The sequence below is a fragment of the Micropterus dolomieu genome, linkage group LG04 (assembly GCF_021292245.1).
Source record: "Micropterus dolomieu isolate WLL.071019.BEF.003 ecotype Adirondacks linkage group LG04, ASM2129224v1, whole genome shotgun sequence".
Taxonomy (NCBI): Eukaryota; Metazoa; Chordata; class Actinopteri; order Centrarchiformes; family Centrarchidae; genus Micropterus; species Micropterus dolomieu.
The window spans coordinates 18,265,742-18,278,937 of NC_060153.1; the positions used below are offsets into that span (position 1 = coordinate 18,265,742).

The window sequence follows — 13,196 nt, forward strand, 5'->3', positions numbered from 1 at the left end:
GCAGGAGAAGATCAGGGAGGAAAAGAGAAACTATGAATGTAGACAAAAATAAAGAAGCTGGTCCCACAAAGAACAAAAGTAGAAACTTAAAGTCTAAGTGCATTCTAAGTCATAAAAGCTAAGAATATGATTGTCTTTTTCCTATGTGTCTGTCTTGGTGAGTGCTTTTAAGAAGAGAGCCTGACTTATGCCCTATAAACATGCGGCATAAAAATGAAAAGCTTCATCCTTTCGATAAACTGCAATTTCCAAGATCATTTCCACTTTATTTTTTCTGGACTTGGTGTCTTCCAGAAACACCAACAGTGTATTTTCAGTAAAGCAAAGACAGAAACCTGCGGAGTGTGATTTTGAGAGAAATAAAATGAGGGTACCTTGCCGGCGTAGTGGATGATGCAGAAGTCGGCCTTATCTTTGAGCTGTCGGGGCTTCTGGAACTTGGTGTGTGTGCCCTGCTCCTGGGTCAGCTTGTCTACAAAGGTCTTGTCCGTGGCCTTGGGGAACCAGCACTCTTCATCAAGCAGAGCCAACACTCCTGGAGGGTTCGCCTGAAGCAATATCAAGATGGGACAGAACTTAAGGCTTCAGAGAGCATGAACGGTAAACATTGCATGACCTAACTAAGACATTTTTGTGTTTATTTGATAGGAGCCTTGTGCTCAGCATCTTAAACCCCTAGTGCCCCAACAACAACTTTTTCTCTACGCAAATGAAAGTTAAGACAGACACTAAAAGACAAAAGCCAGGCTTAAGTAACTTTTCCTTTCCGATTCAGGTACAATAATTCAAGATAAAGTGGAAAATAGTAGTTTAAGTAGGTATGTTTTGAAAAAGTGGATCTCATTGATACAAGCTAATCATTCACACTGACCGGCCTCTCAATGAGGTCGATGCAGGGCTGCAGGTCGAGGCCGAAGTCGATGAAGCTCCACTCAATGCCCTCCCTCTGGTACTCCTCCTGCTCCAGGATGAACATGGTGTGGTTGAAGAGCTGCTGCAGCTTTTCATTGGTGTAGTTGATACATAGCTGCTCAAATGAGTTCAGCTGTAGTCGGGAACAAATACAAGGAAGAACAATACATTTCAGTGGAAATGTGCGTAGATGACAACAAAAACAAAACTTTTAATTTAACCACAACAGGACAAACTTCTTTAAAGATTAAAAAAATTCAAAAGATTTTCATCCAAACCTGGAAAATCTCAAAACCCGCAATGTCCAGGATGCCGATGAAGGAGGCACCCTGCCGTTTGGTTCTGTCCAGAGCTTTGTTAATGCGATGGACCAGCCAGCGGAACAGACGCTCATATGTCGCTTTAGCCAAGGCCTCAACAGCAAAGTCAGCCTGAAAGGAGGGGGGAAAGCGAGGAGAGGAAGAGTGGTGAGACAACAAAGAAGATACCCAGCTCCCAGTTCCTCACAATGAAAACTACACTGGACAAATGGACTCATCATACATCTTAGCAAGACTGTATACCACCAATGTTCCAACATGTTTTCTGAGTCAGACATATCTAAAACAGAAGTATCCATCAGACTGTAGCCTTTATGATCAGAAGTCTGCAGGAGGACTGCACTTTAAATGGCAATGAATGATTCATAAAATATGAGATGTAGTTTGGAGTGGTTTCACAGAAGGTAAACCTATCCTTCCCTTGTGTCCAGTACAATATGAAACAAGGCAAGTTATCAGATACATTTCAACAACACGTCTTCTCTGTTATGGCCATCTGTTTTATATCATTTCAACTTCAGAGTAAGCTGAAGGATCTTAATACAACAATATCCATAGAGCTCAGCCATTACTGCAGAATAAGCCAGTCAGAGGATCCAAACAGAATTAAAAAAGGCTTTGTTGTAGCAATTGTGAACAAAACACAACACTAAGATTGCAGACATCATCCAAATCTGACGCAGAACCTGAAAGTTAATAAATTTAACATCCAGATTTTGTTACCAGTTTTCTAATAAAAAAACCAACATATTTTCCACTCCTTATTAACAACACACAAAACTGAATTTTAAGCGTGCTGATTGGATGTTTTTCTTAACATAGTTGATGTCTCTATTTGTACACTAGCTTGTACCTTTGACTTTTTGTTTTATTAAAACCAGATATTTTCAAACGCAGTTGCTATCTTTTGTGCGGATGATTCAAATGGGAGAGTTTATGCTCATCAAACTCGCAGTCACCCAACGCTGTCTATGCAGAAAATGAAACAGACCTACTTCAGTTGCATTTTGATAGATCATTATTAATGTTACTAAGGATCTCGGTCAGCACCAAAAATAGAAATACATGGTGTAGGTCAGTAAAGGAAATGCAGCTAACTGACCTGCTCTTTAGTCTGCGCTTTCTGGACGTAGTCTCGTCCCACTTTGATCCTTGGGGACAGGATGGCTCTGGTAAACTCCATTACATTCATACCCAGCAGATGACACAGCTTCTGAGCAGCTGGGAAACAGAGATGGACAAAGCTCAAAACCCATAAGAAAGGAAGAAACTGTACAGTTGACTTACACCTGTATGTTAAACACAGGCCTGTATAATAAATACATAGTTTCACAAACCACTCTAAAAGCCATAGTGTCCCTGTCAAAGATGGCAGGTCAACAATACTATTACTGAATAATACTAAGATTTATTAAAATCTTTCAAAAATGTTTTCTTATAAAATGTGACAGGGAAAATATGTTACATGGCTGGAGCTTGTGGAAAAGTAGAAAAACCAGGACCTAGATGAGCCAAATCTCACTACTAAAATAAAACATCTGCTTCAGTCCTGAGTTCTGCTTGTTGCATTTGGGAATATCTGGCCGAGCTGTATCACCGGCATTAGACCCATTCTCTCTCCCAGTCTCCCTCTTTTAAGTGCCAAATATGCAGTGCCACATGTGGAGGAACTGGAAGGCTGCGCTCCATTTCCTTCAGGAGTAAATCCTCATAATGATGTGGCTTAATGGCAGGTTGACAAGGCTCGGGGAGAGAAAAGACATAAACCACCAGTTCCTCTGTTCTGTGGATGAGGTACATAGTGTGAGGGAGGCAGGAAAAGGGGAGAAGAGGATTTGAAGTATATATGGGAAAAGGAAAAGGGAGGATGTTTTGACCTGTGAGCTCCAAGCTCCAAGGTTATGAAGCAGATGTAAAAGGTGTGTGTGTGGGGGGGTGGGGGATACCTACCAGTGTTATCAGGCATAGAGGCTTGGTCAGAGTTCCTCTCCTTCTTAAAGATAATGTTACCAAACTGTAGCACAGAGGACACCACCTTCAACATGGCTACAGATTTAACAACACAGAAAAAACAATATTACTATGGTAAGACATCACTTTAGGAATATACCAAATCCATAAATATACAAAAATATACAAGAATACAATTAGTACTTTGCAAGTAAATTTAGATCATCCATAAAAAACATTTATCTCTTATTATATGCAAAATATAATAATAATTCTAATAATATATTAATTTTTTCCTCGACTATGCAACCACAGAGTTTCTGCAGGTTTCACCATTTCAAATTCTAAACTTTTTTAGACCCCACGGAAACCCTGAACCAATTACGAATTTGACCAAATCCCTCTAGAAGTGACACACTGCCCACATATTCTGTTCACTCGGAAATACGTCACATTATAAAGATGCAGGGCATACAAAAATATAAAACGAGTGAAAGTTCCTTGAGGAATTTGTTATGTTTACATAGTTTTATGCTGGTGTTATGGAAAACATACCCAGAATCTCTTCGTGGGCGAAGCTCATGATGTGCATGGCCTCCATGGTCTCCTGGAAGTTGTCTTTGTCCTGCTGGCCTGGGATTGGGATGTTACCGTTGGACAGGAAACGGTAGCTGTTGAATCCTTCCAAAAGCAGGTCCGCTGTGGAAAGAGAAGCGGAAAAACATTGCGAAACATGGTTAAGACATGATTTTTTTCTCAAAAGGTAAAGACTGATTCTGATGAATTGTTAACAACACTTGGTATGAATATAAATTAAATATGAACTATGTAATTGTTTTAATTTCATCTTTAACTTATCTTTACAAAGTTAAGCTGCCAACAGACAAAGGGAAAAAGAAACAGGTGGTGTACAAGCTCAGTCTACTTACATTTGAGGTGCTCTCCGGCTCCAGCCAGCAGCTGGTAGAAAACATGGAAGGTGCGTTCATCTTTGGCTTGACGAATAGCTCTTGATTTCTCCAGTAAGTCTGACACAGAGTGGTCAAGGAAGAATCAAAACATCATGTCCTGTATACATGAGACATTTTCTATAGTGTTGTAGTCAAGACCACCCAAACCGAGACCAAGTCGAGACCAAGACCGAGTCAAGACCAAGACCGGTTCCCCACATTAAATGGTACTTCTCAAATTGATCTGAAAGATCCACATTCCCATTAAAAACACCCACATACAAACACTAAGAGCTGAAATAAACGTAAGCATCTTTATTCAAATTATTCTCCTTTTCCACGCTTACCATCGCGGGGAGGAATGACAGTCGTTAATGCTAACAGCGTATTTTTAATTAGGGTTATTGGTTGCATATGAAGCAATAAGTTTTACATCCAATCAAAGTAAGGATGTTAACAAATAAATCCGACAATGCAAAAGCAATTTATTGATACTCCCAAAGTATGACTGGGTCAAGACCATAACCTCAATGTCCGAGACAAGACCATCAAAAAGTGGTCTTAAGACCGGTGTCGAGTACTACAACACTAATTTCCTAGTGTAGCGGTCAAAGTGGTTGAATTCTCAAAAATCTTCTGCTTCAATAATGAAAACATATTTAAAAAGCATTCTTTAATGTAAATGGACCATTGGATGTGTGCTTCCAATAAACACTTGTGGCTAGTTTCTTTTTAAAAAACCTCACATACAATGACCGATGGCGAGCAGATGTCTAGTCAATTCTACTCATTCGTTTTAAAACAGGATACAGGTTTCAATATTGGCTCCAACAATGTATCCGGTGACATCAAAGTTGATCCGGATGAATTTCCCCTGCAGAGATTAACAAAAGATAAATGCTCAGGAAGTGCACAACGAGATAAACAGAAATCAATCAATCGCCAACATAATGACTCTAATGTAACACACACTGAGGTTTATGGCATAATGTACTAAGAGTCAGCATACCTCCATAAACAAACACTTACACAGATCATTTAATTATATTATATTTTATACAGTACAAAGCAATATTTACAAAATTTGTAACATCACATTATAAACTAATAAAAATAATGTTCTTTATGGTTACTAGAGAACTTTATTTTGACACGCGGCTCAAATTAATACCAGTGGATTTTACTGTATTTTTTGGCTGCAGGTCCTGATCCTTACAGTGTCTTCTGATCAAGTTCTCATCGAGGACACACGGAAACTGTTTTTACTGTCACAGCTGGCCAGGGTTCATGTAGAGAAAGTTTTACTCTAGTTATTTTATGAAGCAAAAGATAATTAGTATTCTAGAAGAAAATCCCCTTAAATTAAGAAATAAGATAAGACTTTACTCATTCCCCTCTGATCCTACATCACTATTAAGAAGTCTGCTGAGTGGAGTTTCCTCCAGTTAGAGATGATCACCAAAGATGGACAAAGGCATCATTAATGTCTAGCAGGTGCATGTGCCCAGCTTTCTGACCTGTGTAATTGCTTATAGGAAAAGTAGGATAATTAAATTACTTTCAATCAGTTTCACCTCTGCTTGTTTAAAAAGCAAAACAAGAAAAACTTCACCTAAATCTATTGCAGGTGCCAAATTAAGCTAAGGTGGTGCTGTAACAAGAGGTGCCCCTCTTCTTGAATAATAATTTTTTCTGTACTTACAAAACGTGACGAGTTGTCATTTTTCACCGTCTTAGCATTCCCAAAAGACTCAAGGATGGGGTTGGCTTGTAAAAGTTGACGCTCCAATTCACCCTGAAAAAAAACAGAGGTATGTTACAGCAGTCCTGTGTCATGAAAGTGAATACCAACAAACAAGAATGATGATTTAAAAATGATTTTTACATACAAATATAAACATGCAGACAGCGACTGCAGATATCTGAAGACTTGACTTGAAAAGATTTCATAACTAGGGATGAAACGATTACCAATTTAATGGTAAACCATGGTAAAATTCCCGACGGTTGTTATTACCTTACACATTTTAATTACCATGGTAACCGGGTACGGTTAACCGCGCTATTATAATATCAGGGCAAACACAGTCCAGCGTCTCCCAGAAGCAGGCGCGCATGCGCAGAATGCAACGTGGGTTTGTTTGGGTCAATGACAACACGGCGGAAGACAACGCTGCGGAGATTTTTCAGTCACTCTGAAGTCCGGTTGTATTTTAGTTGTTATGACAGTGCTGAGGGAAATTTGATTGAAGAAAATAACCTTATAGTGAACACAGGGTGAGTTAATTTTTAGCTTTGGTTTGTCTCTCTGACTTGCTAACAGCGCATAAACTGAAGGTCTCAGTGTTGCTGCTCTTGTAAAAACACTACATGTTGTTCTGTTGCTGTGTGTGTCGGCAGAGTCTATTCGTCCACTGCACATGATAACACATTACGCAGTTTAGTCAACCAACCAGCATATCTAGAAACGCTACAGACTCCTCTGTATTTATGTCAGTTTTTGGGCTCATTGCAGTTACTGTCACTGTCTTCTAAAGACTTATTTGTTTTCCTGTAATTGTCCACGGGGTCATTGCATTACTTATATAATATAAAATCTTGATAATGCGCACTTAGATAATTTTCATATGTTTACAAAAGGTATTTGCTGTTATTTTATTTTTTATGCAAACAAAATGGCAATTGTATTTGTAGTTTTCAATATAAAACTTGTAAATTGAGCCCTTAATAATCATGATACTATTTTAGTATGTAGTTATAAATATTGTAACAACTTTGTGTTTTTCTACATGGTGCTGAATAAAATGTTCAAGGTTGTTTTCTGGAGTTGTTCTGCAGCGCATCACAAAGAGTCATTGTGACCACACCCTTTCAAAACCAGTGTAAAGAGGTAACATCTTGTGACAGACATGTGATGGAATGAGGATTAAAACACCTTACTCCAGTTAGTAAAATTAAAAGGGCATCACATCACTTCTCAATCATAAAAACAATTCTAAAAGAAGAAATCTTTGTTGGTAAATTAGTTAAAAATTCTGATTTGATCTGGTCAATGCCTAAACAATCAGTCATCTGACAAAAACGCTTACTTAACACTGCTGCTTTTCTTAGTGTTACGACATTATAAATGAAATATCTTTGGGTTTTGGACAAAACCAGCAATTTGACGACTTAATCTTAGGTTTTATATTGTGACAATTTATGGACTAAACAATTAAGCAAATAATCTGATCATATTTAAGAAATCTAAATGCTGAAACTATTAGTTCTTGGCAGTGGAATTCAGGCTTTAGGACTTTTTGTACTTTTATAAAGTACATGAAATCTAAACTAATCCGATAAACATGGTGTCTATAAAACTTTCACAACCAAGTTTTATCTTTTGAAGTTTAAACTGCAAAGAAAACCTCTGCTGAACTAATGATGTGTCGCAGTGCTTGATAGTGACTGAGAGAACATTTCTGGGAAAATTTCTGCTGAGACGTGCCAGACAGCCTATCCATCATGTCAGGAGGAATGTGTCCATAACACACAACAAACACTTTTATTTCTTTTGTCAGACTGGACACTTCAAGACGAAGAGAGGCTGCATAAATAAATAACCGACTTATGCAGATGTTTGGACAGGTGGCCCACTGTGTTTCCATCTAAGCCACATTGTCTCTGTCATGACCAGAGAATCCAAAGTGGCTGAGAGAAAAACAATTTCTTCTGCAATGTTACTTCTCTTCTTGTGGCTGAGTGAAATATTTTCCCATTACGTCAAAAATAGCTGTGCACACTGAAGGCTTGTGGAGGCCATTTTCCACAAAAAGGAACTCTGCGGGATGTGGAATCAGCATTGCACTCAGGATGTGAGACATGTAATGTGATCTTTGGCCGGTATGGGCTGCTTTTAATTGAGTTTTTGAGCAGCTGGAATGAAGCAGGGCTGAACTGGATAAACCTGGTCCTTTTCCAGCTATCAGAGCAGTGGCAAATCCCACAGGGGGGATTCAAACCAAAAGAAACCTTTGTTTCTACATAAACATAGGCATGTGGTGCAACTCTGTAGTTAAAATTGTTCATTGGCAACCTCTACCCATCTGTGTGGTCTACTGTACGCACATAAAAACAAAGAGCAGATTACAAACACCAGTGGGGGGCCAATTTAGCAGCATTAGAAGTTGACCCACATTCCCGCTGTAAAGTGAGCATGTCAGACATCTGACAGCCAACAGAGCTGACTCCACCATGTAAGATGGCCAATTGTTGTGTAGCTGTGATCAAATTTAAGCAACATACATTATCAGTCACTACAAATACACGCATTATTTTTTGAAGCTAAAAGAAAAGACTTTCTAGAAAACATTTGCAGGTCATAGTTACGAGCTACAAGGCTGTCTCTTATCAGAGTGCAGGCTGTTTGGCAGTCCATGGAGCAGTACTTTAGTGCAGATTGAGTGGAGTCAAAGAGGATCAGTCAAAACTGTTCCAGTAAATCTTATGGAGGCAGAGGCCAGTATCAGCATCTAACATCTGCTCTGAGGTCACGAGGCCGGACAAATATTACAAGTCGCTCTTTTCACCAGCAAGGAAAAGGAGAACACTCCCTGGGAAATGGCTCATCTGGACAGGAACAAGCCAATGTGGAGAACTCATCTGGGCCAAACAGCTTTTAGGCTGAATCTAGCTTAATGTAAGAAAGGTCGACATGGGTTCTGACCCTGGCTTGAAAAACCAGTGAAGCACTTCAATCATACTTGGGTTACATGTTGGCTAAATATCTTGTGGTGTAACTATTGTCCAGTTTATTACATACTGTATGTGCAACAAATAGTACTAACAGGTTATAGCAAGTGAAAGTTTAAGCCAGCAGCTGTTTATTTCACCGGCTATAATGACAGCAGTCACTGGTAACTGAGTTGGCGAAACGAAAAGGAAATTGCCATTTGCCTCTTTGATATGCTAGCTGGCTGGTAACTTGGTAATTTTTGAATGTAAATGACAGCTAGGGAAGGAAATGTTCATTGTTTTAAGTTTGTCACCTTAAAAGAATTGAGATTTTGTGGCTTGACCTGTCACTCCGCGATGCCAACGCTAGCTTAAAGCAGCTACAGAACAGTACAGTATCAACTGGAGTCATTCAGTCAGATAGCAAAACGCTGTCAGATTAAATTTACCAGCAGTTTGTCATTATGACTATAACTGTCAAACTACACACCAGCTAATAAATATAAAGCCACTTTTGAATTACATGATTATATTTGAATATTTTATGTCATATCTTAATAAATGTGAAGTAAATTAGAAAACTAGAGGTTGACTTTTCATTGACTGACCGATGAACTCTGGGAGTACATCATCAACAGCTACATTATTTTATCTGAAGATTGGGATAATGATAGATATTTTCTTATTTTATTAATGCCTAGTCAGCAGACATCAAAACTGACTTGTGTTGTGGGATTTCGATATACAGCACTCACAATTCTTCCCAAATGACATGCTGGGAGTTTAATCTCTTTTGAGGCCCACAGGAACCAAACTGGAAACCTCAGGGTTAACATGCCAACAGTTTTATTTATTTATTTATTTTTTTAAGAGAGACAGAGTGGTGTATGTTAGTCAGTTAATAACCTGCTTAATTATACAGGCAAATAAATAAAATAATTAGTTTATTAAATGAAGATTAGAGCAATGATTGATTTCTAAAATTGATTTCTCACATTGTAAGTAAATGTTAAATATCTTCAAGAAGCAGATCCTAATAACTCAGTGAGGACTGGACGTACAGATCATGCAATGCAAAAGTTAAAGCAAAACTACAGCAGGTGGATTAAGGTGGATGGAAAGTTTCTACTGCCCAGCTTCAGGCAACATTAAAGAGTTAAGAGGTTATTTTGAAAGAGTGGGTGATAACAGAGTGGGTAAAGCACCCCTTTAAAGTGAGGTGAGATGAAAAACTACATACTACTCACATAAAACAGGGGTCCACTCTGTAGGACATGGGGAGATTCAATTGTTATGGAAAATAATAAATTGCATTAATGTCATGGATACAAATTAACCTGTAGTTCAAGCTAAACATTTTTTTTTTTAAATGATGCATTAGCGTCAGAATCTAAGCACAACCTACAGCAGTCTATGGATGGAATTAGCTTCAGGAGTTATTGTAATACCTCAGTAGTCTGTCATCCAGATTACTGCTGGTGTTACTTGTTTGTATCGTGCATATCAGATATACTGTAATTCAGTCACAGGTTAGATGGCTTTAGGGATCTAGGTCCTGATGAGCAGGACTTAGAACTAGTAGTACTGCAGGTAAACTTGCTTCTAATGGATGTCCTCAACTGATGCTTTTAAGCAAGACAGGTGTGGTCACCAGCTTCATCTTAACTTACAGTCTAAAACACAGATGATATATGCCTTGCTACAATACAAGTACAACTGTAACTATTTTTGCAGCAGCATAAATGGCTAAGTTTCGTAACACCCAAGGCTCAACATGTGGCTACAACAAATAAATACAACATGCATGTTTCACCATGTGTCAATCACAATAATTGCGAGCAAATATACAGCATGGTACATCTGAACAAAGTAAATGCCACATTTAAAGAAAACACAATAATCATGCCAGTTTTTAAAATGTACTTACAACTGCATTTTGTGCCTGACAGAGAGAGATAATAGAAATGCTAAATATGCTGTTTTCAGTGTTAACGCCAGGCATTTTAACTAAACACAGTAAATTATATGTCAAATGTGACTTCTGGTGTCTTTGAACTTACACCATCTGATGAGCCCTTAGTGGGCTCACGTACAACAGATACTTCATGAGTTTGTTTGTTTGAAAGAAAAACGTAGCATGCACATGAACAGTATGTATAATAAAGCATAAAGACTTGCCTGTAGTTTCACTGGTTTAGGTGATTCTGGCTGTTTGTTACAGATAAACAAATGCAAATTGTTAGATTGTCGCCTACTACAGGTATCGATATCTGTACTTTTATTTGTAGAATTTGTGATTATCAGTAAATCTCAGTAACTTTACCATTCTAACCTCAGCAAATCCCACAACAATCCCACCTCAGCCAAAGTGCTCATTAGTTTTTTCTAATGATTATTACTCCAATTACAGCGTTACAGGTCAAAAGAATAAACTTGCTTCAAACGGTTGTCATTTTTCATACATATCCAACATTTATATTAGTTTTTCGACACATTTTATGGGCTCATTCAGTTCAGTTTATGGCTTAAAGCTGGCATCGCTAATCTAAATTAGAGGAGATGAAAAAGGTGAATACTCACAGGAATGTTGTGGTCTTTTCTTATTTTGTGGGAGGAGGCAACATGTGCTAAGTACTGAATGACCTTTTTTGTGTTTTCCGTCTTGCCAGCTCCTGACTCACCGCTGTGACACACAAAAAAAGACAACCTTTAGAATAGTGTCTGTAAAACGCTAAATTGTTTGGCATAAACCCTTATACATCTACACCTTTGCCACTCTGTGATCTTCAAAAGCTGGATCAATAAATCTAAGACGTACTGTCTTACAGCTTTGCAGGTGCTGTCCTCTTTTCCGCTACAAAGAAATGTACAAATAAAATCTTTAAAACTAAATAATGGCGCATATATCTAATCATGTGTGTCTTTCTCTGCAACATTTTTTGAGTGTCAGCCCAGTTCAGGCCTGTGGTTGCTGGCGTGTGGATGTGCGGCCTGTTTTTCACTGCTCTGTCATACCGTGACCATGGCATAGAAAAACAGCAAAGAAGTCTTCTCCAAGCCATGCAAAAACTTTGGGGAAGCAGTTTAGATTTGGAGCATACTTGAGGTTTTACAGTAAGTACTAATTTGCATACACCAAGTTTGCACAAAATATTGTTGTGCTTTCAGACTGAGTGAGTGTGATGTGGCTGAGAGTAAAAGGCTGGGAGAGCGGGGTGTGTGTGTGTGTGTGTGTGTGTGCGTGTGTGCGTGTGTGCGTGTGTGCGTGTGGAAGTGATGTCCGTCTCGTCGGCTACTGTGAACAGGGAGTAATCATGGAGGGATTATGTCAATGTCTCTGTTGTTGGCCTTGGACTGCAGGGTGTTAGATTCCTCAGCTCCCCTATTTCACAAGACATGCCATATAAACCGGGAGTGCTGACATAATCATGTCTTGTAAGGCTTCTACATTTTGTTAGGATGATCATATTTAGTCTTTTAGTGGTTTGTACTAGTTTGCAATCCGTTTGTGTATCTCAGTGCCAAAGCCCTTGATATGTCTGCACGTCTTCTTTTGTTTAACACAGCAACACAATTCAATACAATGTAATGTAATAAGTGCTAACTGGTGAGCCTAATACTATATTTTTTATGTATTCCAGGGCTGTTTCTTTTTATGTGAAATTTGACACACCATTCAAAAATGTGAAAAAACTATGATTCGATCTGAAATGATCTTTTCAAATTCAAAATTCACAGGTATGTTACAAATAAATGTCAACTCAAAAGCTCCACTTGCTAGCTTTTGGGTGCTTTAACAATATCTGGTGGTCAAGAGCCACTTCAGGAAAGTCGTGGATGTTAAGTGGGCCTAAAGTTGCATGAATATGATTCATAAACAAACAAATGTGCTCTGATGATAGCAAGACTATTTTGCTTTAAATCTTGTTTATGTCAAATCGCCTGTATTGTTAACTATCGATGAAAATGAAGTCCAATTTTGCTGGGTTTGGGGGCATGAACTTTTTTTGGCTTTCTTTGGAAGGGGGAACCACTGATCTAGGCTTTTGCGGTTCTCTTCGTTAACACATTAATGTCATGTAGCTGACCATCTAGCCTTGTTGGATGAATAATTATGACAACAAACCATCTGAGAAGTAATGCGTGGCAGCATTTTGGATTTGATACCATAGATGGAAAATCATGGAAATTTAAGGCTGTTTGCTGACTTTGCAGCAAACAGCCTTAAAATTAAAACTTTGCAAAATGCAACTGCCTTACAGTAATGTGACCACAACAACAAATCTGAAATTGCCTGTTTGCGTATAACTTGCATAAGACAGCAGAGACACTGTAAATGAAGGGAACAATA

General features: G+C 38.5%; 1 protein-coding gene across 7 annotated transcripts in view; it reads right to left on the reverse strand.

Moving 5' to 3' along the window:
* LOC123970028 (myosin-10) overlaps positions 1-13,196 on the reverse strand; it is a 74,048-nt gene that overhangs the window by 31,206 nt on the left and 29,646 nt on the right. For 2 of the 7 annotated variants that reach the window (XM_046047878.1, XM_046047883.1), the window contains 13 exons: positions 11,426-11,528; positions 11,024-11,053; positions 10,773-10,787; positions 10,093-10,110; positions 5,835-5,927; positions 4,943-5,006; positions 4,112-4,210; positions 3,738-3,881; positions 3,183-3,278; positions 2,335-2,453; positions 1,191-1,343; positions 872-1,045; positions 375-548 (listed from right to left, as the gene is read on the reverse strand). In XM_046047878.1, coding sequence (XP_045903834.1) covers positions 375-548; positions 872-1,045; positions 1,191-1,343; positions 2,335-2,453; positions 3,183-3,278; positions 3,738-3,881; positions 4,112-4,210; positions 4,943-5,006; positions 5,835-5,927; positions 10,093-10,110; positions 10,773-10,787; positions 11,024-11,053; positions 11,426-11,528 — 1,282 coding nt within the window. The other 5 variants (XM_046047879.1, XM_046047880.1, XM_046047882.1 and 2 more) reach the window with 5 other exon arrangements.